We start from the raw sequence: 26,252 nt of genomic DNA on the forward strand, positions 1-26,252 counted from the left end.
AAATATCAGTACAATAAATAAATAAACACTCTTAAATTATATGTCGGTAAACACGGTTAATTAATTATAGTATTGCAAAAAATATTGACTTAAACTACATCATTTTGTTCATCCCATCCTTATTGTCACCCTTGTCTTTATCTAGAGACTTATCAACATCTGCAGTTCCGTTGCAATACTTCACAACCCCATTATCTGCTTTGCTCGTCCCATTTTGCGCTGGAGCGATCATGAGCAAGTTGTTTCCATTCCTGTCAGTTGTCAAGTTCCTTAACGGCAGGGGATGGCGCCATCTAGGGAAATAGTAAGAGCTTCTGAGGAACCTATAGTGCTCCATTTTGTTTTGGACCACTCGACTTTGGTAGCGTCTGAAGAGCGAACCATCTTCATTTTCCTCGTTGCCGAATTTCGGAAAGTCGTTAGCGCCTTCGAGGAAGATTTTCGGTTTTGGACCTTCATCATCATTGCAATAAGGTCGTTTGTACTTCCTGCGTAGGTTCTGCGATGGGCTAAGAGGTGATTCGCATTTGATTGCTAAGGAGTTGTTCTCTTTGTTAGTGGAGATGGAATGCGCTTTCTGCCACTCGAGCACCTCGCATAGAAGACCGATGTATCTGTAATAAGAATATACATAATGAACATATATGGACAAAGGGAAGATTATGTCTGCCAGAAAAGATGTGACAGTCGCTGGGGTGGACACAGATAAAAAACCTATAATAGTTGTAAGAAAAGTCTGAAAAGAAGAGCGGCGCTATAACCAATGTCAGACACAGTTTTCATTCACATAGCCACAAAAAGTTAGGTTAGGTTATATTAATTTAATTGTATCTTCCTGCGATTGCCTGAGATTTCGGGTTTCTATTCAATATCCACTCTTAGCTTTTGTTTCTAAATATACCTACCTGCCTCTCTGAACAAGATACTGAGGTAGTTTCCTAAAATTTCTAATGACTAGTCTTTGTGTTTGTTACCAACCTTGGTCTTAGAAAGGAGAGCAACAGCGTCACAAAACTCCAGAGTTTACTTACCTGTTGTAGTCGACAACTATCTTTCTGTATGTCTGACCTATGTTATCCAAATCAAAACTAATATTATTAATGCGAAAGTAACTGTGTCTGTCTGTCTGTTACTCTTTCACGCCAAAACTACTGAACAGATTTGAATGAAATTTGGTATACATACGGTCAAGACCCTGGTAAAGAACATAAGCTACTTTTTATCCCAGAATCCCCACAGGAAAACTTTTAAGGCGAAGCGAAACGCGCGGGAACAGCTAGTATATAATATATATATATATATAATATTATAAATGCGAAAATAACTGTGTCTGTCTGTCTGTCTATCTGTCTGTTACTCTTTCACGCCAAAACTACTGAACGGATTTGAATGAAATTTGGTAAACATATGGTATAGACCCTCGCGGGAACAGCTAGTGTTCAATAAAGTCATATTCTATTCTATAGTACTCGTACCTGATGGCGACCCTCAATATCTCGCTCTTAGACAGCTTCTTGTCGGGCGGGTGCGTGGGCACGAGTCTCCGGAGCTCGGCGAAGGCTCCACTCACGTTCTGCTGGCGCCAGCGCTCGCGGCAGTTGGAGAACAACTTGCGGGGCGCTCGGAGAGGCAGGCCGGGGGGTAGGTCCGACTGGGGACGGGAAAGGATTAGTTGAAGATCTTCCATATCGTACTAATATGAAGGACGAGTCGTGTCAACTGAGTGTTTGATTGCAGTTGAAATGCGGTCTGTCTGTCTAGAGCCTAAACGCGAAAGTTTTTGAGTATAGATGTTTGGTACTCTTTCATGGGAAAACGGCTGGGGAAATTTTGTAGAAATTTGCTATGTAGGCAGCTGACACCCTTCTTCTTTTCAACATTCTTATGAAATGAAATATGGGTCTGGATCTTGGGCTGCAAGATCTTCCCTCACCATTCCCACAACTATTGCCTCAATCTCCACAAAACGTCACTACGTTGTCTTTGGACGTCGACACTAGAATGTGGGGAGCGGTCGACATCGACACTAAGAGGAAGGGAATGGTCGACTTCAACACATGGATGGGGGAGAGGCTAATGTTTAAACTAGAAGGCAAGAAGAGGTCGACTTTGACACTAGAACACTTGGCCAGTAAATCCAGCCACAATGGTAGTTCCTCACGTGTGCCCGCATCTGTCTCTCGTCATCACTGTCCTGGAAACTCGGGTCGTCGCTGAGCATCTCGCTGTCCGGCTCTTCTTCCCAACACGAGTCCGGCTCTGACGTCATCGCCACTGCCACTGGGGGGAGAAGAGGGGAATAAAACAGAATGTTATTTTATTCAAAGCATGGAAGTAGACATAAAGCCCTCTTTTGAAATATGCCAGACGGTACTATCCGATACTCCTATAAAATAAAATAAAAAATGGGGAACACCCAAATATTCCGAAAAACTTTTTTCCGAATTTGATAACAGCGAATATGTAATTTACGAAATATTGCAATACCGATTTTTTAAAATACCGAATTATAATATTCACGAAAATTATAATTTCGAATATTATAATCACGAATATTGTTATTACGATTGTTAAATATACGAATGTTAAAAAATACGATTACTTTAATATACGAAAAATAAAATACCGATTTATTATAATCACGAAAAAGTCAAATCCCGATCAGAAATATGATAATTCGTGATTTTGACAAAAAAACATAAACGTCTTTAAAACTTTAGAACCAAAACCAAAAGATAGGTGCGACGACGAGCAAAGCGAGGAGGAGCGTGTTAGGTGCACATAGATATCGAAAAACAAAGCGGAGCGCAGCGAAGCGGAGCGGAGCGTTTCAAATTTAGAGCAAAACAATTGCTAGGATTTTTATGGTGTTTAAACTTAAAAACCTTAGGACCTAAACCTAAAGATAGGTGCGACGACGAGCAAAGCGAGGAGGAGCGTGTTAGGTGCACATAGATATCGAAAAACAAAGCGGAGCGCAGCGAAGCGGAGCGGAGCGTTTCACATAATATAGCTTAAAAAATATTGTTTTTATACGCATTATGCTGCATTATTCATATAACCATTTCTTGTTAACTAAGAAACATTCGGGAATTTGTATTTTCGGAATATTAAAACTTCGGGATTCGTAATTTTAACAATTCGATATAATAAAAAATCGTACTTTTGAAACATCGAAATAATAATATTCGGAAAATTGACTTTCGTCATTTTAATAAATGTGTTGTTTGAAATTTCGTTTATAAACTATTCGTGATTTTCGTTATTCGGAAACATAAAATTCGGGATTGTGAATTATTCGGAACTATGAAATTCGAAATTTAAAAAATCGTTATTTTCATATTCGTAAAAAAGTAATTCGGAATTATGTAGTGTACCCTAAAAAATGCTTATTTGAAACTACCCTTAAGTTAAGAAATACAGAGTTACAGAATGGGAATTTAGTAAGTAAACAAAAAATATAACTTCAAGTATCAAAATGTTATGGTTTGACTCAACTTAAACCAGCCCAAACCTACAACGGGGCGCGATTCACATCTCAACCGAAATATTTGTAAAGCGATACGAACGAGTTACGAGATGAAATCCGCAATGTTTAAAAACGCGATTCATAGCACACATACTTTGATCTCGTTTTCATATCGCTAGTTCGTATTTGGATGGCTTGAGTGAAATGAATGAAACTATATATTTTTTAATTGCCATGCAAAAATTATAAATACTACCACTAATTGTTTTAAATAATTTTGTTCCTACAATATATTTTGTTGGAATTAGTGTCGATAGCAAGTATCAAGAAACAGCTTTTTAATTCAACGTTGAAGAAATTCATAACCTGTGGCACTTTTGACAGCCGCCATGTTTTCTCCATAAAAACATTGATTTTCTTTGCTCATTTTCGTGTCAACGTAGTTTTTTTGGAAAATAAGAAGAAAGGAAGTTTAACTTACTTAGAGAAATACGACTGAGACATGTAAGTATCAATGTATTAACCTATTTTTTTTGAAATATAAATGTTACCGGTTGTAGTCAAGAAGGTATTGTAATTTACGATGTATCCAATTTCTGTTTTGAATTGTTTTAGAAACACAAGCAGCAGCCGATGTGCTTGAGTTGCAGAAGGAGCAACTGCGTTGTGAGAGAGCCACGGCTTCAGCCCTCACAATGATAGCTGATTAGCTGAAGTAATGAACAGACAGGCTGCAGTCAATGAGAGGCTTCTTGAGGAGGGGTTCCTCACATGGAAAAAGGTAGGTTATTCCTAAATGTTTGGCTAAATAATAGAATAGAATTTAACTTCATTGTTACCCCAATAATGTCTTAGGAAAACTGGTGTTGAATATTTATGTTACAGCGTAGTTTTGTTTAGTATCTGTCTGTAATTTTTTAGAACAATATCATACTGAACTTTTCATTTTGTCTTTTCTAGGCTAATGAAAGGAACAATCAAGACCAGACTTAAAGTAAAATAATACGTATACATAATTTATATCGGAATAAGTACAAAATATTTTTGTAGGTATATGTTTTAACTATAAATTGAAAATCCACAGATTTTAGCGGCGACGCAGTTGCGCGACCAGTGAAGCTCTGGCTCCGCGACCGGCGTGGAGCGCGCGGTCAGCGCGGCGCTGCTGCGGCTGCTGCGCGGGAGGATCCCGTCCCTGCGCATGCGCCTGGCCTTCAATAACCTCACGCCTCTCTTCTTCCTCTTCTTCATGCGTCAATTCAAACAGAGGAGCACCTGTGATTACTGATTACCTAAGTTCCTATATACAATAATAGTTTAATAATTGTTAACAAAATATTGTATTGTTAGCGGTGTCCGCCACCCCGAGAGCATCACTAGCCGCGCGCCTATAAAAGCGGAGTGAGAGGTTGCGCCGCCCTCTTTCCCGATCCAGCCGTCGAAGCGTTAGCACTGTTCAGCTCGTATCTAGTGTAGCTAGGTTATTTAGTGATAGGTTCTAGTTGTGTTTAGCGTGGTTTAGTTTTGTGATTTAGTTGTGTAAATTATTGTTGATAAATGATTAATTAAGTTTGTAAATATTAATTGATTAAAGGTTGTAGGTGTCCTGTGCTTGTTTTTTTTATTTTAAAAGTTAGGCTATCCCTAATTTCAGAAGTGGGATAGGCTCCATAGTCTATCTGACGCTGACTTTAGTGGACATCCTGATAGTTTAGATTGCTTACTGCTTATGTAAATAATGGCTGAACGACGTAGTGCTAGAAGTAGGGGTAGGATTAGGCAGGAGCTGCATTCTGACGGTGAAGATGCAGTTCATAACCAGCTTGGCGCTATCTTGTCGCGATTAAACGCGCTAGAGGGTAGTGCGCTGGCCGTCCCCCGCGCCGGGTCCGCGCAGCCCAGCGAGCCGTGCAGCGAGAGCGGCGCGCGCGCTATCCTAGCGCCGGGCGCGTGCAGCGGCGCCTCCACCAGTGCGGGCAGCCCCGGGCCGACGCCGGCCCCTGCAGCCGTGGCTGTACCTGCTGCCGCCGCTGCTACTACTGGGGGTGTCGCCGCGCCAGATGCCACTGAGCGACTCATTGGCGCACTGAGCGCCCTAACACGAGTAAGATCTACCCATAATTACATTTCTAATTTTGATCCAAGCTTAAACGACATCGATTCGTGGTGTGAGGAAGTTGAAAGAGCTCGCATTGTAAATAACTGGGACGACAACGAGTGCCTCGCAAGGATAGCCAACTGTCTGAAGGGAGACGCTCGTTGTTGGTTAAATGAATGGGTCACTAATGACCGTACCTGGACCAACTTTAAACTAGAATTCAAACCACTGTGCTCACGGAGAATCGATGTCGCGAATATTTTGTTTGATGTGATGTGTTCCAATTCTGACCGCTATGCCACGTATGCTGAGTATGCGAGGCGATCGTTATTACGATTGAACATAGTAAAGGGCTTAAGCGATGATCTAATTGTTGCTATCATCATTCGTGGCATAACGGATGTTCAAATTCGTGCCGCTGCTTCTAATGCCATGTTGCTACCGAAAGACCTTGTAGATTTTCTATCGATCTATACTAAACCTACGGTCACTACCCCACAAGAGTCAGCGCGCCCATCTCGAAGTAAATTCAGTGAATCAAATTTCCGCAAACGCAGTAATGTTCATAGTACACCTACCCGCGAAATAAAATGCTATACATGCGGTAGCGTTGGCCATGTGCAACGTTTATGTCCTAAGCGTTTAAAAACTGACAAACCAACTGATAATAATAGTGCAACAAAAACATCCGTGAATAGACCTAGCAACTCAAACAATCGCGTGTGTTCATTTTGTAAGAAGCCGGGTCATGACGTCACTGTGTGCTTTGCAAAACAACGATCTGAAACTCGAAATGTAAATAATGTAAATTTTTGTAACGAATTGAATGGTAGAAAATGCTTCTAGCATTAAGTCCACCTCATTGTACATATTTACTTCTGTATATTGTGCAATAAAAGTATAAATAAATAAAAAATAAATAAATGGTTTACAAAGCGACAATGACGTCACCACTGCGGTCGTGCAAGGTATACCTATCGACGTACTGATAGATAGCGGGTCGCGCGTGTCGTTAATTTCTGAATCTGTTTTAAAACATTTGAAATGCGCCCGTTTACCTACGAATCAAGTACTTAAGGGCATAGGGAGCCAAACTATTAAGTGTAACAGTTACGTTACTTTGGTACTCGAGTTTCAAGACATTGCTTTAGAAGTCGATTTGTATGTGGTCAATAAATCCTGTATGAAGTATGAACGTACCTTTGTTGATAGGTACTGATGTGTTAAATTGCGACGGTGTTGCCTACATACGTGTAAACAATAAACAGCGAATAACTAGAGTGCCTGAAAGTTGTAGTGTAAGTGACGTTTTGCTCGTTCAGCCCAGTGAGTCCAGTAACTCTCTCCCTGTTCAATCTCCCCTTGAGGGCGACGATCGTAAAAAGTTGCTTGAAATCATTAATGAATTTAAAGATTATTTTATAGAGGGGACAGCTTCGACCACTGTAACTACCGGCGAAATGCACATTGAGCTAACGAGTGAAACGCCTGTTTATTATCGGCCGTATAAACTGTCTTTTGATGAGAAGATTCGGGTGCGCGATATCATAAAAGACTTATTGGACAAAGGAATAATTCAGGAATCCGAATCTCCGTATGCCAGCCCGATTATTCTCGTCAAAAAACGTGACGGTAAAGATAGAATGTGCGTAGACTTTCGCGCTTTGAACGCAATTACAGTTAAGGATCGTTTTCCACTGCCATTAATTGACGATCATATTGATAGGCTTGGCAAATGTAAATTCTTTTCAATTATCGATATGGCATCCGGTTTTAATCAGATTACCTTAAGTAAGAGCTCAATACCTAAAACGGCCTTCGTAACACCTGAAGGGCATTTTGAATATTTGAAAATGCCCTTTGGTTTGGCTAACGCCCCGGCCGTGTATCAAAAAATCATCACAAAGACACTTAAACCATTGATTGAAGCCGGAAAGGTCCTTAATTATATTGATGATTGTCTGATTATGGCATCCTCGATTCCTGAGGCACTAGAGAACTTACGCGAGACGCTGCAAGTATTAACATCCGCCGGGTTTTCTATAAACATTAAGAAAAGTACGTTTGTGGCTACGGAAGTCGAGTACTTAGGTCGGATAATATCACAAGGTCAGGTTAGACCGAGCGAACGAAAAATAAAAGCATTAATTGATTCACCTGTACCTACAAACGTACGCCAAGTGCGACAACTGCTGGGTTTGGCTGGCTACTTCCGGCGCTACATACCCGATTATGCTCGAAAAACTGCTACCATAGCTAAACTAACGCGATCTGGGGTTCCGTTCATATGGGGAAAAGAACAAGATGAAGCACGTAATTACTTAATCAAACGCCTAACTAGCGAACCCGTGTTGGCCGTATTTGATCCGTCCCTACCTACCGAGCTTCATACCGACGCGAGTTCCATCGGCTATGGCGGAGTTTTAATACAGGAACACGAAAACAAAACGCGGCGTGTCGTAGCGTATTTCAGTAAAACAACCCAGGGTGCCGAACCGCGATACCACTCATATGAGCTGGAGACGCTTGCAGTAGTAAAGGCCTTACAGCACTTCCGCCACTATTTGTTAGGTATTTCCTTTAAGATCGTTACCGACTGTAATGCACTTAAACAGACTGAAAAGAAAAAGGACCTGCTCCCTCGTGTCGCAAGGTGGTGGATATACATGCAGGATTTCAATTTTACAATTGAATACAGAAAAGGCGTTATGATGCAGCATGCCGACTATCTTAGTAGAAATCCTGTAGATGTCTGCCACATTGCGAAACCTAAGACTTGGGCACAGATGGCTCAGGCCGCGGACGAGGAGACAAATGACTTAATCTCTAAACTGAATAACAATGAGCTAGATGCATCGCGTTACGTTGTTCGCAATGATATTCTTTACTACACCTACTCGCCGACTGGTGAGGAGTCGAGGCTTTTATGTTATATACCTAAAGGTCATAGATTAAGCCTTCTGCGAATTTTTCACGACCAGCATAGTCATATCGGAGCGGACAAGACGATTGACTTAATCCTTCGCCATTTTTGGTTTCCTGACTTACGGGCGTTTGTCAAAAAGTATATCAGTCATTGCCTTGTCTGTCTCTCGTCAAAAAGAGTTCCAAGAGCCCCTCACCAACCAATTTCTTCTTGGCGTAAGCCAGACGCTCCATTCGAAACAATTCATCTCGATGTATTAGGCCCCTTACCTACTGTAAACGATTGTAAATATGTTTTGATAATAATTGATGCATACTCAAAATATTGTCTGTTGTATTCACTTTGTAAGCAAGATGCAAATGAACTGAAACACGCTGTATCTAATGCAATTTCATTGTTTGGATGTCCTAAGTTATTGGTATGTGATAGAGGCCGTATGTTTGAGAGCGCTAGTTTTAAGTCTTACGCTTCTGAGATAGGTAGCCAACTACACTTTATAACGCCTGAAATACACAACGAGAATGGACAAGTGGAACGCTACTGTCGCACCGTCCTCAATATGTTAAGGATTGAGGCCACAAAAACTGACACACCGCGGTCGGACTCACTCGGGCGTTTGCAGCTAACTCTCAACTGTACTAAACAAAAGACAACGCAAACGTCACCCTTACATCTCCTAATTGGCATTGAAGCGGCTACACCGGTGATAAGGTCACTCATACGTGACGTGGCGTTGGATAACACACGTCCAAATCGTGAAGGTTTGCGAGAGTTGCAGAGGCAGCGTGCGTCTGAACTGCTGGAGATGAATAGAGAGAGGCAGGATGCATATGTAAATAAAAATCGCAAACCAGCACGCCTCTTTAAACTTAACGATATGGTCTTTGTCACAAAGTGTTCACAGATGTCTGGCAATCTGGACTCAGGGATGCGAGGGCCTTATCGGGTAAAGAAGGTTTTGCCCCATGGCCGTTACGAACTGCAACTGCTTAGTGGTTCATACGGCAAGATAACTCAGGCTGCTGCTGAGCACATGGTTATTTGGCGAGGAGAGTGGACCCCTGAGTCCTGTGCAACTTTTTTCGATTGTAAGTAATCTTTAACTTATTGAAGTTGAGATTCGATTGACATCAAGTGGTGGTGTCTCATTGTGTGTATTCCCAGTATGCGTATGTTAGAGATGTATGTATGTATGTACGATGTGTGAATACATGTTCATGATAATGATATGTGGATGTAGATGTGTGTTGTATGAGATAAATGTGTGCGAGTGAAATAAATGTGTAATTAGGACTAGGTGATGTATGTAAGAATAAGTAAAGGGAATGTTGAACATGCTAACATGGTGCCTCTGTTCGGGATATGCAAACATGGTGCCTCTATCCACATGTGTTTTGGTGTTGAGCGTGGCTCCGCCAGTAGTTAGTGTTATGGTGTTGAGCGTGGCTCCGCCAGTGATAAGAAATATGGCGTTGAGATGTTCTCCGTCAGTGAACATGCAAACATGGTGCCTCTGTTCGGGGTATGCTAACTCGTACGCTGCCCATATTAATATTCTGAAATGTGACAAGACTGACAAAAACATAATAAAATTACTTATCCACTGACTGTTGACTGCTTGCTTATGCTAGCTTGAGTGTTTGTTTAAAGCCCAAGTCATATATTTTTATTTTGTTACAGCAATGGAAGAAGACATTGCAGAGAGTGAAGCTCAGCGTTGTGAGCAACAGGGTCCATCCAGGGAAAACGCCAACCAGCCAACAGAAGCCGTACCAGTGGAAGTCATCCCGGAGAGTCCAGCCAGCTGCCATGACGTCTGAACATACGTGACACACATCAAGGAAGTGTTCGAGGACGAACACCTGTCAGGAGAGGCCGTGTTAGCGGTGTCCGCCACCCCGAGGGCATCACTAGCCGCGCGCCAATAAAAGCGGAGTGAGAGGTTGCGCCGCCCTCTTTCCCGATCCAGCCGTCGAAGCGTTAGCACTGTTCAGCTCGTATCTAGTGTAGCTAGGTTATTTAGTGATAGGTTCTAGTTGTGTTTAGCGTGGTTTAGTTTTGTGATTTAGTTGTGTAAATTATTGTTGATAAATGATTAATTAAGTTTGTAAATATTAATTGATTAAAGGTTGTAGGTGTCCTGTGCTTGTTTTTTTTATTTTAAAAGTTAGGCTATCCCTAATTGTATATATAAGTATTAATAATTACTTATACAAAAGGCTAAAAGCATTTTGTACCAGCCAACCTATAGGAGAGAATATGAGAAAAATAATAAGACTTTAATCTTTGATTGCCATTATCTGTAGCTTTATTAAGTGGTAAAGGGACCTAATTACTACCTATATTTTTTTAGTATTTGTGATAATTCATTGAATTTATTAGTTCTATCAATAAATAAAATATACATGCATTACAATGTGTTTAATTCATTAACTTACAATTTGCACACTGAGGGAATGTGTATGCTTTCGGTTAAAATATTCTTCCTCATTCTGCGAGGGCCTCAGGCCAAAACCCACACCAATCAAATAAATATCACTAATACAAGCTTACTATAAAGGAAAATTACGAATTCGGTAAAGATGGAAACGTATCTCGTAGGGACGGCTGTCCGGCTGAAAAATGGCTTGAAGATCTTGGAGAGATGCGTACAAGGTCAATTTCACTTTTAGCAGTATTTTCTGAAAACGATCTAACAATTTCACCCTTTTCTTCGAAAATTTAAAATCGCTAAAACGTCAAAATATGACAGATAAGCGATATCAAAAAGTTCAACAAAAATGACATGAATCGCGTCATTCTCCATTCCGTTCATTCATTTTGCGATCTCGAAACGATCTTACTATGTAGCTTGTTTTTAGTGCCATGTGAATCGCAATTTCATAGCTCGTTCGTAAAAATCTGAAAACGAGATGAAAACGAAGTTGTTTTTTGTGACACGAATCACCCTCCAGCGATATGTAAACAATGTTCGACTTGGGCTTTAAACCTAGATTTATCGATAAATGAAGCGTTGGTACTGATAAAAAATGAATTATTACAATTTGTACAATGTTAAGCCCCATCCATACGCTTGCTGTTTGTCACAAACACGGCAAACAGCAAACAAAGTCGCAAACACCAACCACAATCACCGAACACAAACAGCCATCCACATGCTCGGCGAACGCTCATAACATTCCGAACCGGCAAACACGGCGGACGACGAGCTATTACTTTCGGGTTGACATATTTTTATTATATAAATTAAAGCAAGAGAAAGAAAAAAGGAAAATAAGAAGAAAGCAAAGACGATGGTGGGATAATAATAATAATAATAATGTTCGGAGGAAGGAAGTATATCCAGTAAGTGCTTGTAGGGGTCTTGACCGGTATCCGCGATTGCTCTGAGAGCCTTGGTATACCTCTCCATCCTCAGCACCTCATGCCATGTTGCCCCCTTGTTGCTACGTCACTGTAATGTGCTAGCGACTGTTTTGGGGGGCCCATTTAATGTGTGTGCGAGTCACCCCCTGCCTTTTTATCCGTATGTGAAACATATAGGTCCAGGCAGGGGCCATAGTCCTTCCATAGTCCCAGATACCCAGTCCATTTAGCACCCCATTCCATAACCCTGTATTAGTTTTCTCCATATCCTACAATAGTCCTGCACTAACCGGGGATTTTCCTTGGGTTTACTTCTATAGTTTACACAGGGAAAATCGTCGGTTAGTGTCACATTTCATATAGATTAATGTTGTCAAACGGGCCTCTACATGTTGGCTTCGGCCCCATGCAAGCCTTTCAAATGCCCGGGACCCCATGGTCCCGAGACGGTAACGACACAACATAATAATAATAATAAAAAAAAACTGACTTCTTCTTCTTAATTATTATTTTATTTTATAGTTTTTAGTTTATTTGCAATAATTTTTAATCAAAAGTAAGATGCAAATGATACCAAAAAGTCCTACTAATCAATACGAATCATTCAAGCCTAAACACGAGGTAGTTGCTATATACCGTTGAGGAGTTCCCTTGACTGCCTTCCGTTTCCATCATCAGATCAGCTCAAGGTCACCATCATATTTTTTTGTTACAAGAACTATATTTATGTTTTTAATTTCATTAGAATCGGTTAATATGTGTCCAAAATGGAAATTCATACCCTGTTTTTACCCCTTTACCCACCCTTAGGGGTGAGATAAAATTCTGAAAAAAAAATGGGACCACCTGGGAGCTCAACCCAATACAAAAAAAAAAGAATTTTCAAAATCGGTTCATAAACGGCGGAGTAATCGGTGAACATACATAAAAAAAAATGCGCGCCAACGAAAAAGTGTAGCAAGTTGATACGTCCGCCTCCCGCAATGCTAGCGCGCATACTGACCGCTGCCAGACGTGTGGATACGTAGTAAACTGTTTGCCGAACATCCTTTGATCTGGCAAGAAAAACCGACACCGATGCCGAACACTGGCGAACACAAACACAAACAGGCAAACAACGACAAACACCCATCCACACGTCAGTGTTTGCTGTTTGCTGTTTGCTGTTTGCCATTGTTCGCCGAGCGTGTGGATGGGGTATTACATACCCGTCATGGACGCTGCACGAGCGTAAACATCCTCCAAATTCGACAAAATGTGTCCAGCTTCATGTTCCGCTAAACATTGTATATAAACTCGATAAATAACTTCCCTAGCTTGACTACGAATATTTTTCTTCTTCTTCCTAATTGCAAACAGGCGTAAATAGTTGTTTTTATCTAGATTATCCTAATAATTAAATAAGAAAATTGAAAAAACACCGAACCGCCAACTGCCATAAACAATTGTTATGACTTTTATGTTTGTTTTCTAATGGTGCCAGGCTCCTGAAAATTTTAGTTCCTCAAACATTAATTTCATGAATTAATAGTTTCACTGTATGTATATGTACTTACTTATCTACTAGGTAAAAAAGAAGCAATCATTCTTACTGCGCAGTGGGTATATATAGAAAATCAATTAATACTATCTTAATAAATTTCTATCGATAAAAATAACAATTAATTTTTGATAAACTTTACTGTACCACTCTTAGTGTAGTCTTTGAAAATGGAGGTCCTTGTGCTACTGCCATGGCTATTTGTTATTGTAACCGCTCAGGTATAATAGTTCTTTTAATATACATAGATAGATAAATATAGAATATTCTTTATTTGTACACAATATAATATATAATATAAGTAATACTAGGTTTTTTAGTGGGAATTTGAGGATACAAAGTAGCCATAGTTTATTAAAACAGATACCAGAATTTTAAATTATAGTATAAGTAGTTCAAATTGATCTTTTCAGGATACATTATACAGCGTGGATCAACTATTACAAAGAGGAATCAGCAGTGGCGACGGAGTTTCTACATATGCAGTGGATGGCGATGACGGCGCGATCCAATCCAACGATGGCCTGAATGCGAACCTTGAGGAACAACAGCAAAAAAAACTGCAAAACCTTGGAACTATGTTTTTACGGGTAACACTATCACTTTCCATCCTTACATAATAATTTCCCCACATATTTATTTATTATTGATATGCTCAATTTCTCAAAACTGTAATACCCGAAAGGGTAGTCAGGGGTGACTCGCAAGCGCACACGGTTTTCGCTATTACCTACATTCATTTTTACTCACAGGATAGGTCGCGAGCTTTTTGAGTACGATTTATTAGGATTTATAACCTAGGTATTATATTTATATTGTATTGTAGTATGGTAATATATATTGTTCTTAGTTCTAAAAACCTAAAATGTTTTCAGATGGCACAAGCAGCAGGATTACGGGAAAATAAAATAAAACGCCCCCCTTATCCCCCCACGAATCCGGTGAGTTATCGCTAAACATCAAAATTACATTTTCAGTTTGTAAGAAAATCATATTATGTAATATCCGTAGCTCCTTTGAAGGCTGTAGCAAAAGTCAGAAGAACAACCAAATTTCAGTGAACATCAAAAAACGCTTATATTTCTATACTATTCAAAACTGTTCCTGGGTCACCCCTTTCTCCTTACACCGCTTTTGCAACAACCTGCCTACGAATACTGCAAAATAGCTAGAGTATTGCCATTGTACTTCTTACTTGAGTATTTCTTTATTTCCGTGGCATAACTGATACCATTAGGCACCGTAGCGTCCGTAGTCGAGCTGGCTTCAGTGATCGTAACTGATCACTGAGGTTAAGCAACAACTGGCACAGCCAGCCATTGGATGGGTGACCGATTTCAAGTTTTTCTTTTCTGGACGCTTCCGTGCTTCGGACAGCACGCTAAGCGGTGGGTCCCAGTTGCTGCTTCGGCAGCAGTCGTTAAACCTAGTCAGAGGCCTTCGGGCAGCTTGAAAACATCTGACAGTCGGGTCGCCCACTTACCCGACAACTCTCTCTGCACAAGCTTGCTTTTGTTGGGGTCCACCAACCGATGAACTGATACCACTTGAACTGTTCCAGCATGGCGGTCCAGTGCAGATGTACACGGTGTCCGGGGGACCGCTGCTGCCGGGACAACTCATCGTGTCCGACTTCGACACTAGAAGGGGGGAAGAGGTCGACGTCGACACTAGAAGCGGGGGAGAGGTCGACTTTGATCCTAGAAGGACGATAATAGATGCTTCTGATCCGACTGAAAAGCCTAAACGCAGGCCCTATATGAAGTTAAAATTGCAAGGATACGTTTACAGAATGTAAGGATAAGATTAGTCAATAAAAATGCGATAATTCAAAACTCCTATATAAGTTAAAATTTCCTCAAAGTAACATTAAAACTCCAAACCCCAATTTGTGTTAAGTATTTTAATTTTTAATAATATTGTTAACAATCTATAGCTACGTTTTAATAACAAAATATCGGTACAATAAATAAAAAAACACTCTTAAATTATATGTCGGTAAACACGGTTAAATTATAGTATTGCAAAAAATATTGACTTAAACTACATCATTTTGTTCATCCCATCCTTATTGTCACCCTTGTCTTTATCTAGAGACTTATCAACATCTGCAGTTCCGTTGCAATACTTCACAACCCCATTATCTGGTTTGCTCGTCCCATTTTGCGCTGGAGCGATCATGAGCAAGTTGTTTCCATTCCTGTCAGTTGTCAAGTTCCTTAACGGCAGGGGATGGCGCCATCTTGGGAAATAGTAAGAGCTTCTGAGGAACCTATAGTGCTCCATTTTGTTTTGGACCACTCGACTTTGGTAGCGTCTGAAGAGCGAACCATCTTCATTTTCCTCGTTGCCGAATTTCGGAAAGTCTTTAGCGCCTTCGAGAAAGATTTTCGGTTTTGGACCTTCATCATCATTGCAATAAGGTCGTTTGTACTTCCTGCGTAGGTTCTGCGATGGGCTAAGAGGTGATTCGCATTTGATTGCTAAGGAGTTGTTCTCTTTGTTAGTGGAGATGGAATGCGCTTTCTGCCACTCGAGCACCTCGCATAGAAGACCGATGTATCTGTAATAAGAATATACATAATGAACATATATGGACAAAGGGAAGATTATGTCTGCCAGAAAAGATGTGACAGTCGCTGGGGTGGACACAGATAAAAAACCTATAATAGTTGTAAGAAAAGTCTGAAAAGAAGAGCGGCGCTATAACCCTGTGTCAGACACAGTTCTCATTCACATAGCCACAAAAATTTAGGTTAGGTTATATTAATTTAATTGTATCTTCCTGCGATTGCCTGAGATTTCGGGTTTCTATTCAATATCCACTCTTAGCTTTTGTTTATAAATATACCTGCCTCTCTGAACAAGATACTGAGGTAGTTTCCTAAAATTTCTAATGACTAGTCTTTGTGTTTGTTACCAACCTTGGTCTTAGAAAGGAGAGCAACAGCGTCACAAAACTCCAGAGTTTACTTACCTGTTGTAGTCGACAACTATCTTTTTGTATGTCTGACCTATGTTATCCAAATCCAAACTAATATTATAAATGCGAAAGTAACTGTGTCTGTCTGGCTGTTACTCTTTCACGCCAAAACTACTGAACAGATTTGAATGAAATTTGGTATACATACGGTCAAGACCCTGGGAAAGAACATAGGCTACTTTTTATCTCGGAATTCCCACGGGAAAACTTTTAAGGCGAAGCGAAACGCGCGGGAACAGCTAGTATATAATATATATGTCGCAGGCATCTGGTTTAATCTCCTGTTTGATTGAACCGCTAGCCCGTTCATTGGATGACGCTGCTTAGTTGTATGACTAGGCCGAACGTTGATTGCACAAGCGTCACAAAACGTCCAACTAGTTAGCTGACTTAAAATCAGTCAGGTGGTGAACAAAACAAATATGGCGTCTAACAGCTAACAGCTGATACAAAAAGCACCTATATTGTTAGTTTTTTGCAAATAAATTAGCTTTAAAGTGCGTTATTTGTGTTAAAATAGTGTGACAACATGGATTTACCTATTATTACGCCGCGGGCGTATATAGTTTCAAAGAAAAAATTGTGGCGAAACTGGATAATTATGAACAACAATATGAAGGGACGTTAATTGTTATTGTTTAGTTAATTTGTGAGATAAGAGCTCTGTAACATAGTCTTTTTGTTGACTCTTGTCTGGTCATGTTCACCCTAACCAGACATTACAAAGTTGCTATACTATATCCCATTCAACGACTCCGCTGAATGACGTTCAGTCAAGACGTCGAACGTTACAATCAACGACTTGACGAGTTGTCCTTTAGTCATACAACTGAATAGCGCCATCCAATGAACGGGCTAGTGGTTCAATCAAACAGGAGATTAAACCAGATGCCTGCGACATATATATATATAATATTATAAATGCGAAAATAACTGTGTCTGTCTGTCTGTCTATCTGTCTGTTACTCTTTCACGCCAAAACTACTGAACGGATTTGAATGAAATTTGGTATTCATATGGTATAGACCCTCGCGGGAACAGCAAGTGTTCAATAAGGTCATATTCTATTCTATGGTACTCGTACCTGATGGCGACCCTCAATATCTCGCTCTTAGACAGCTTCTTGTCGGGCGGGTGCGTGGGCACGAGTCTCCGGAGCTCGGCGAAGGCTCCACTCACGTTCTGCTGCCGCCAGCGCTCGCGGCAGTTGGAGAACAACTTGCGGGGCGCTCGGAGAGGCAGGCCGGGGGGTAGGTCCGACTGGGGACGGGAAAGGATTAGTTGGAGATCTTCCATATCGTACTAATATGAAGGACGAGCCGTGTCAACTGAGTGTTTGATTGCAGTTGAAATGCGGTCCGTCTGTCTAGAGCCTAAACGCGAAAGTTTTTGAGTATAGATGTTTGGTACTCTTTCATGGGGAAACGGCTGAAGAAATTTTGATGAAATTTGGTATGTAGGCAGCTGACACCCTTCTTCTTTTCAACATTCTTATGAAATGAAATATGGGTCTGGATCTTGGGCTGCAAGATCTTCCCTCACCATTCCCACAACTATTGCCTCAATCTCCACAAAACGTCACTACGTTGTCTTTGGACGTCGACACTAGAATGTGGGGAGCGGTCGACATCGACACTAAGAGGGAGGGAATGGTCGACTTCAACACATGGATGGGGGAGAGGCTAATGTTTAAACTAGAAGGCAAGAAGAGGTCGACTTTGACACTAGAACACTTGGCCAGTAAATCCAGCCACAATGGTAGTTCCTCACCTGTGCCCGCATCTGTCTCTCGTCATCACTGTCCTGGAAACTCGGGTCGTCGCTGAGCATCTCGCTGTCCGGCTCCTCTTCCGAACACGAGTCCGGCTCTGACGTCATCGCCACTGCCACTGGGGGGAGAAGAGGGGAATAAAACAGAATGTTATTTTATTCAAAGCATGGAAGTAGACATAAAGCCCTCTTTTGAAATATGCCAGACGGTACTATCCGATACTCCTATAAAATAAAATAAAAAATGCTTATTTGAAACTACCCTTAAGTTAAGAAATACAGAGTTACAGAATGGGAATTTAGTAAGTAAACAAAAAATATAACTTCAAGTATCAAAATGTTATGGTTTGACTCAACTTAAACCAGCCCAAACCTACAACCAGCGATATGTAAACAATGTTCGACTTGGGCTTTAAACCTAGATTTATCGATAAATGAAGCGTTGGTACTGATAAAAAATGAATTATTACAATTTGTACAATGTTACATAGGTACCCGTCATAGACGCTGCACGAGCGTAAACATCCTCCAAATTCGACAAAATGTGTCCAGCTTCATGTTCCGCTAAACATTGTATATAAACTCGATAAATAACTTCCCTAGCTTGACTACGAATATTTTTCTTCTTCTTCCTAATTGCAAACAGGCGTAAATAGTTGTTTTTATCTAGATTATCCTAATAATTAAATAAGAAAATTGAAAAAACACCGAACCGCCAACTGCCATAATTGTTATGACTTTTATGTTTCTTTTCTATTGGTGCCAGGCTCCTGAAAATTTTAGTTCCTCAAACATTAATTTCATGAATTAATAGTTTCACTGTATGTATATGTACTTACTTATCTACTAGGTAAAAAAGAAGCAATAATTCTTACTGCGCAGTGGGTATATATAGAAAATCAATTAATACTATCTTAATAAATAATGTCTATCGATAAAAATAACAATTAATTTTTGATAAACTTTACTGTACCACTCTTAGTGTAGTCTTTGAAAATGGAGGTCCTTGTGCTACTGCCATGGCTATTTGTTATTATAACCGCTCAGGTATAATAGTTCTTTTAATATACATAGATAGATAAATATAGAATATTCTTTATTTGTACACAATATAATATATAATATAAGTAATACTAGGTTTTTTAGTGGGAATTTGAGGATACAAAGTAGCCATAGTTTGTTAAAACAGATACCAGAATTTTAAATTATAGTATAAGTAGTTCAAATTGATCTTTTCAGGATACATTATACAGCGTGGATCAACTATTACAAAGAGGAATCAGCAGTGGCGACGGAGTTTCTACATATGCAGTGGATGGCGATGACGGCGCGATCCAATCCAACGAGGGCCTGAATGCGAACCTTGAGGAACAACAGCAAAAAAAAACTGCAAAACCTTGGAACTATGTTTTTACGGGTAACACTATCATTTTCCATCCTTACATAATAATTTCCCCACATATTTATATATTATTGATATGCTCAATTGCTCAAAACTGTAATACCCGAAAGGGTAGTCAGGGGTGACTCGCAAGCGCACACGGTTTTCGCTATTACCTACATTCATTTTTACTCACAGAAGGGCTAGTACGGGCGCACTTAAGACGTGACAAGAGTTTTGCAACGCGCTCACTCACATCCCGCAGCCTCAAGAGCGAGCGCTACGGAGAACTCTTGTCACGTCTTAATAGCGCCCTGTGCTACAGGGCCAGGATAGGTCGCGAGCTTTTTGAGAATGATTTATTAAATTATAATAAGTACCTATTATATTTATATCGTATTGTAGTATGGTAATATATATTGTTCTTAGTTATAAAAACCTAAAATGTTTTCAGATGGCACAAGCAGCAGGATTACGGGAAAATAAAATAAAACGCCCCCCTTATCCCCCCACGAATCCGGTGAGTTATCGCTAAACATCAAAATTACATTTTCAGTTTGTAAGAAAATCATATTATGTAATATCCGTAGCTCCTTTGAAGGCTGTACCAAAAGTCAGAAGAACAACCAAATTTCAGTGAACATCAAAAAACGCTTATATTTCTATACTATTCAAAACTGTTCCTGGGTCACCCCTTTCTCCTTACACCGCTTTTGCAACAACCTGCCTACGAATACTGCAAAATAGCTAGAGTATTGCCATTGTACTTCTTACTTGAGTATTTCTTTATTTCCGTGGCATAACTGATACCATTAGGCACCGTAGCGTCCGTAGTCGAGCTGGCTTCAGTGATCGTAACTGATCACTGAGGTTAAGCAACAACTGGCACAGCCAGCCATTGGATGGGTGACCGATTTCAAGTTTTTCTTTTCTGGACGCTTCCGTGCTTCGGACAGCACGCTAAGCGGTGGGTCCCAGTTGCTGCTTCGGCAGCAGTCGTTAAACCTAGTCAGAGGCCTTCGGGCAGCTTGAAAACATCTGACAGTCGGGTCGCCCACTTACCCGACAACTCTCTCTGCACAAGCTTGCTTTTGTTGGGGTCCACCAACCGATGAACCGATACCACTTGAACTGTTCCAGCATGGCGGTCCAGTGCAGATGTACACGGTGTCCGGGGGACCGCTGCTGCCGGGACAACTCATCGTGTCCGACTTCGACACTAGAAGGGGGGAAGAGGTCGATGTCGACACTAGAAGCGGGGGAGAGGTCGACTTTGATCCTAGAAGGACGATAATAGATGCTTCTGATCCGACTGAAAAGCCTAAACGCAGGCCCTATATGAAGTTAAAATTGCAAGGATACGTTTACAGAATGCAAGGATAAGATTAGTCAATAAAAATGCGATAATTCAAAACTCCTATATAAGTTAAAATTTCCTCAAAGTAACATTAAAACTCCAAACCCCAATTTGTGTTAAGTATTTGAATTTTTAATAATATTGTTAACAATCTATAGCTACGTTTTAATAACAAAATATCGGTACAATAAATAAATAAACACTCTTAAATTATATGTCGGTAAACACGGTTAATTAATTATAGTATTGCAAAAAATATTGACTTAAACTACATCATTTTGTTCATCCCATCCTTATTGTCACCCTTGTCTTTATCTAGAGACTTATCAACATCTGCAGTTCCGTTGCAATACTTCACAACCCCATTATCTGGTTTGCTCGTCCCATTTTGCGCTGGAGCGATCATGAGCAAGTTGTTTCCATTCCTGTCAGTTGTCAAGTTCTTTAACGGCAGGGGATGGCGCCATCTTGGGAAATAGTAAGAGCTTCTGAGGAACCTATAGTGCTCCATTTTGTTTTGGACCACTCGACTTTGGTAGCGTCTGAAGAGCGAACCATCTTCATTTTCCTCGTTGCCGAATTTCGGAAAGTCGTTAGCGCCTTCGAGAAAGATTTTCGGTTTTGGACCTTCATCATCATTGCAATAAGGTCGTTTGTACTTCCTGCGTAGGTTCTGCGATGGGCTAAGAGGTGATTCGCATTTGATTGCTAAGGAGTTGTTCTCTTTGTTAGTGGAGATAGAATGCGCTTTCTGCCACTCGAGCACCTCGCATAGAAGACCGATGTATCTGTAATAAGAATATACATAATGAACATATATGGGCAAAGGGAAGATTATGTCTGCCAGAAAAGATGTGACAGTCGTTGGGGTGGATATAGATAAAAACCTATAATATAAAATGTTGTAAGAAAAGTCTAAAAAGAAGAGCGGCGCTATAACCCTGTGTCAGACACAGTTTTCATTCACATAGCCACAAAAAGTTAGGTTAGGTTATATTAATTTAATTGTATCTTCCTGCGATTGCCTGAGATTTCGGGTTTCTATTCAATATCCACTCTTAGCTTTTGTTTACTGTTGTATATTTATGGTTGCTGTCCGTTGGCATGGCAACGGGAGTCAATAAATGGTTGTCCTCTCACAAGCTGCGTTTATATTTGTAACAAAATGTAAATACCTAACAGTTTACAAGACAAGATACTGAGGTACCTAGTTTCCTAAAATTTCTAATGACTAGTCTTTGTGTTTGTTACCAACCTTGGTCTTAGAAAGGAGAGCAACAGCGTCACAAAACTCCAGAGTTTACTTACCTGTTGTAGTCGACAACTATCTTTTTGTATGTCTGACCTATGTTATCCAAATCCAAACTAATTATTATAAATGCGAAAGTAACTGTGTCTGTCTGTCTGTTACTCTTTCACGCCAAAACTACTGAACGGATTTTAATGAAATTTGGTATACATATGGTAAAGACCCTCGCGGGAAGAGCTAGTGTTCAATAAAGTCATATTCTATTCTATGGTACTCGTACCTGATGGCGACCCTCAATATCTCGCTCTTAGACAACTTCTTGTCGGGCGGGTGCGTGGGCACGAGTCTCCGGAGCTCGGCGAAGGCTCCACTCACGTTCTGCTGGCGCCAGCGCTCGCGGCAGTTGGAGAACAACTTGCGGGGCGCTCGGAGAGGCAGGCCGGGGGGTAGGTCCGACTGGGGACGGGAAAGGATTAGTTGAAGATCTTCCATATCGTACTAATATGAAGGACGAGTCGTGTCAACTGAGTGTTTGATTGCAGTTGAAATGCGGTCCGTCTGTCTAGAGCCTAAACGCGAAAGATTTTGAGTATAGATGTTTGGTACTCTTTCATGGGAAAACGGCTGGGGAAATTTTGATGAAATTCGGTATGTAGGCAGCTGACACCCTTCTTCTTTTCAACATTCTTATGAAATGAAATATGGGTCTGGATCTTGGGCTGCAAGATCTTCCCTCACCATTCCCACAACTATTGCCTCAATCTCCACAAAACGTCACTACGTTGTCTTTGGACGTCGACACTAGAATGTGGGGAGCGGTCGACATCGACACTAAGAGGGAGGGAATGGTCGACTTCAACACATGGATGGGGGAGAGGCTAATGTTTAAACTAGAAGGCAAGAAGAGGTCGACTTTGACACTAGAACACTTGGCCAGTAAATCCAGCCACAATGAAAGTTCCTCACCTGTGCCCGCATCTGTCTCTCGTCATCACTGTCCTGGAAACTCGGGTCGTCGCTGAGCATCTCGCTGTCCGGCTCCTCTTCCGAACACGAGTCCGGCTCTGACGTCATCGCCACTGCCACTGGGGGGAGAAGAGGGGAATAAAACAGAATGTTATTTTATTCAAAGCATGGAAGTAGACATAAAGGCGGAAAGAATATCACTAACTATAAACTGAGTCACCCTAAGTAAGTCACTTTCATTGTTACGACGAGCCCGACACACACATTCATACTCAAAGTAAGTCAGTTTGCCGCTGCGCGCCAATCACGTCGCACCTACGCACCCACACTCTTATGTCGCCGCCATTGTGGTGCCTCAGTGTTTTAGTAAGCGAGATTCCTTCCGCTTTTTTTCTAGTTCCACGATTCAAAGAAAATTTTAACAATTATTTGCAAACGCATCCGGTCCGATGATAACCTGGTGTGATGTCACAGCCGGCGTGCCCCAAGGTGGTGCCTTTTCCCCAATCCTTTTTTCAGTATTTATTAATACCCGTCACTCTTTTGTAGCACACAAGAGCGGTGGTGGTCAGTCGGGTGAGCGCCCGCTTCACACGCCAGAGATTAGGGTTCGAATCCCGGCGCTGATATACTGTACCAATGAGTTCTTTGGAATTCAGGTAAAATGTATATAAATATGCCATCACTCTTACGGTAAAGGAAAACATTGTGAGGAAACTTGCATAATTAAGCACATCTATGTGAACCTACCAACCCGCAGTGGACCAGCGTGGTCCGAGCTTAGGAAGGCAGTTTAGACCCTCGGCATAATTATGCATATAGGTTATGAGCCAGGTGCAGGTCCTTACACCCCCACAACAGATAATAGAATATAATAGAAAGTACGTATATAAGTTGTAACTAAATAATAAGTAGTTACCTAACCTTGGGGATATGCACAAAGGTTCCACTCGAGAGAACCAGGTGCAGGTACTTACACCCCCACAGATAATAGAATAGAATAGAATAGAATAGAATAGAATAGGTGTGACTTTCCCAGGGTAATAAAACCTGTGACGAGTGTGAGGCTGAAACCTGTGACGACTGCGAGGCTGAAAGATGTGAAGACTGTGAGGGTGACAGCTGTGAAGACGTCCCATGCGAGCCCTGCGAAGAAGACAACACGAAACAACCACGGTGGTTCGTGCCTACCATCGGTGAGTACAGGAGACAAAAGAGATATGTGTGCCGCCCCAGCGCTAACAGTTTAAGCCCCAATTTCGCCATAGTCGGTTAACTAACCGACAGGTTCATCAATGATACGTCATCTGCATATAAAATTCATGATAGATGTGTCAAAAGTCAACCATTACTCCCTGGTTTTGCTCTAACCGACTATGGAGAAATTGGCACTAACTTTATGATCCTCTGAAGGGCTAGCACGGGGCTCAATTAAGACGTGACAAAAGTTCTCCGTTGCGTGGCCGCGCGATGTAAGTGAGCGCGATGCAAAACTTTTGTCACGTCTTAAATCCTTAAAATATTATTTGATTTAATTTAAAGAAAGAACGAAAGAAAAAAGTTTTTTATTATTTTTAAATAATAAATTTAAAAAATATATCAATATTTCGTATATGTTTTTTGTCAGATGAAGGTTATTTGGTCACATGAAATATAGGTAAGTACTTTATTTTAATCAATATGTTTCTTTTTACAGTTGGATATGATTTATGAATAATCAAAGTTTGGTATAAAAAGGAAGAAATAATTTTTGACATTCATAAAGTCTTGAATAAAATACTTAACCACACATAACAACATTGTTTTTTTATTATATTTTGTAGATCTTTAGACAGTCCCTCAAAGAAGAAGGAAGAACCATTCATTGGTATCCTCACAACCTACCTTCACCAGCGAACTCTAGCACCACACAGAGCAAAAAACACTATATTATTCTGTTTTTTAATCTCATGCTTAGAATCTACAAAATCTACCTTATGATGGTATAGTAACGTAACTTCTTGTAAGGTGGTGTAGTAACAAAGCTCTAGATTATAAGCGTGGTGAAATGAATATACAAATGAAATATAAAATGAATTACAGACAGTAATTAACTGAGCAGGTCATTTTAAATAAATTTTGTTCTTAAAAGCTATTTTAAAAAAAAGTTTTTTTTTTCGACACTGTAATTATTTTTATTTATAGCTATTAATATTAAGGTATACTTAAGTAAATATTTACTAAACTATAAAATAGGTACAAGTAACTAGGTAAATGATAATGGCTTGGAAATATTCTACCTTTAAGAGACAGAGGTCTGGAAGAGGTTTTTAAAGATAAAATATTTTGTTCTAAGTCCAAGTTCTTTTGGAAATTCATTAGATTTGAAACAAAAACAAAGTAACGTGTTTTCAAAAGTTGTTTTTTGCAACACGCTGTATAAAGTAGAGTTGATATTTCATTCAGAGAATCTATACTAACTTTCGTAGATCGAAGTATGTAACTTTCGTACATCTCACTGACTCACTTCTCTCTCTCAGCCTTCTGTAGTCCACTGTTGGACATAGGCCTCTCCTAACGATCGCCACCCCAAACGGTCACCCGCCATCTGCATCCAGCGGCTTCCCGCTACCTTCCGCAGATCATCAGACCAACGGGTTGGGGGGCGACCGACACGCCGTTTGCCGACACGGGGTCTCCACTCCAGAACCTTTCTACTCCAGCGGTCGTCGGCTCTGCGGGCTACGTGGCCAGCCCATTGCCACTTCAGCGTGCTAATCCTTTTGGCTATGTCGGTAACTTTAGTTCTCCTGCGGATTTCTTCATTACGAATCCTATCTCGCAGGGACACGCCTAACATAGCCCTTTCCATAGCACGCTGAGCAACTCTGAGCTTGTGGATAAGCCCTTTGGTGAAGCACCACGTCTCGGCTCCGTAAGTCATCACTGGCAACACGCACTGATTGAAAACGTTTGTTTTCAGACACTGAGGTATGTTTTCAGTGAAGATGTGTCGTAATTTCCCGAACGCTGCCCATCCGAGTTGGATTCTACGAGCTACCTCTTTATCGAAGTTGGATTTACCTAATCGGATCACTTGTCCTAGGTAGGGATACTGATCGACAACTTCGATGGTGACACCTCCTACAGTTACGGGCGATGATGAAA

At 40.7% G+C, this 26,252-nt stretch overlaps 4 protein-coding genes and 2 long non-coding RNA genes across 6 annotated transcripts; 3 read left to right on the top strand and 3 right to left on the bottom strand.

Moving 5' to 3' along the window:
* Positions 1-25: 25 nt before the first annotated feature.
* On the bottom strand, positions 26-2,284 carry LOC125490891. The gene is made up of 3 exons (XM_048631319.1): positions 2,162-2,284; positions 1,476-1,651; positions 26-614 (listed from the first exon to the last, which is right to left on the bottom strand). The coding sequence occupies exons 1-3, from the start codon at positions 2,267-2,269 to the stop codon at positions 95-97; spliced, it is 804 nt and encodes a 267-aa protein (XP_048487276.1). The 5' UTR covers positions 2,270-2,284; the 3' UTR covers positions 26-94.
* Positions 2,285-3,524: 1,240 nt separating this feature from the next.
* On the top strand, positions 3,525-4,782 carry LOC125490902. Its single transcript, XR_007267961.1, has 2 exons — positions 3,525-3,973; positions 4,085-4,782. It is a non-coding gene; the product is annotated as an uncharacterized LOC125490902 (long non-coding RNA).
* An 8,732-nt stretch (positions 4,783-13,514) lies between these two features.
* LOC125490901 lies at positions 13,515-15,287 on the top strand. Its single transcript, XM_048631351.1, has 4 exons — positions 13,515-13,620; positions 13,813-13,989; positions 14,275-14,340; positions 14,961-15,287. Exons 1-4 carry the CDS (start codon positions 13,570-13,572, stop codon positions 15,195-15,197), a joined length of 531 nt encoding a protein of 176 aa, XP_048487308.1. The 5' UTR covers positions 13,515-13,569; the 3' UTR covers positions 15,198-15,287.
* Positions 15,288-15,312: 25 nt separating this feature from the next.
* LOC125490900 lies at positions 15,313-18,300 on the bottom strand. The gene is made up of 3 exons (XM_048631350.1): positions 18,153-18,300; positions 17,467-17,642; positions 15,313-15,962 (listed from the first exon to the last, which is right to left on the bottom strand). Exons 1-3 carry the CDS (start codon positions 18,258-18,260, stop codon positions 15,443-15,445), a joined length of 804 nt encoding a protein of 267 aa, XP_048487307.1. The 5' UTR covers positions 18,261-18,300; the 3' UTR covers positions 15,313-15,442.
* Positions 18,301-19,079: 779 nt separating this feature from the next.
* Positions 19,080-21,000, top strand: LOC125490939. The gene is made up of 4 exons (XR_007267980.1): positions 19,080-19,199; positions 19,392-19,569; positions 19,988-20,053; positions 20,674-21,000. It is a non-coding gene; the product is annotated as an uncharacterized LOC125490939 (long non-coding RNA).
* A 125-nt stretch (positions 21,001-21,125) lies between these two features.
* On the bottom strand, positions 21,126-23,489 carry LOC125490938. The gene is made up of 3 exons (XM_048631461.1): positions 23,106-23,489; positions 22,420-22,595; positions 21,126-21,678 (listed from the first exon to the last, which is right to left on the bottom strand). The coding sequence occupies exons 1-3, from the start codon at positions 23,211-23,213 to the stop codon at positions 21,159-21,161; spliced, it is 804 nt and encodes a 267-aa protein (XP_048487418.1). The 5' UTR covers positions 23,214-23,489; the 3' UTR covers positions 21,126-21,158.
* Positions 23,490-26,252: the final 2,763 nt, after the last annotated feature.

This window comes from Plutella xylostella, chromosome 28 (genome assembly GCF_932276165.1).
Source record: "Plutella xylostella chromosome 28, ilPluXylo3.1, whole genome shotgun sequence".
Lineage (NCBI taxonomy): Eukaryota > Metazoa > Arthropoda > Insecta > Lepidoptera > Plutellidae > Plutella > Plutella xylostella.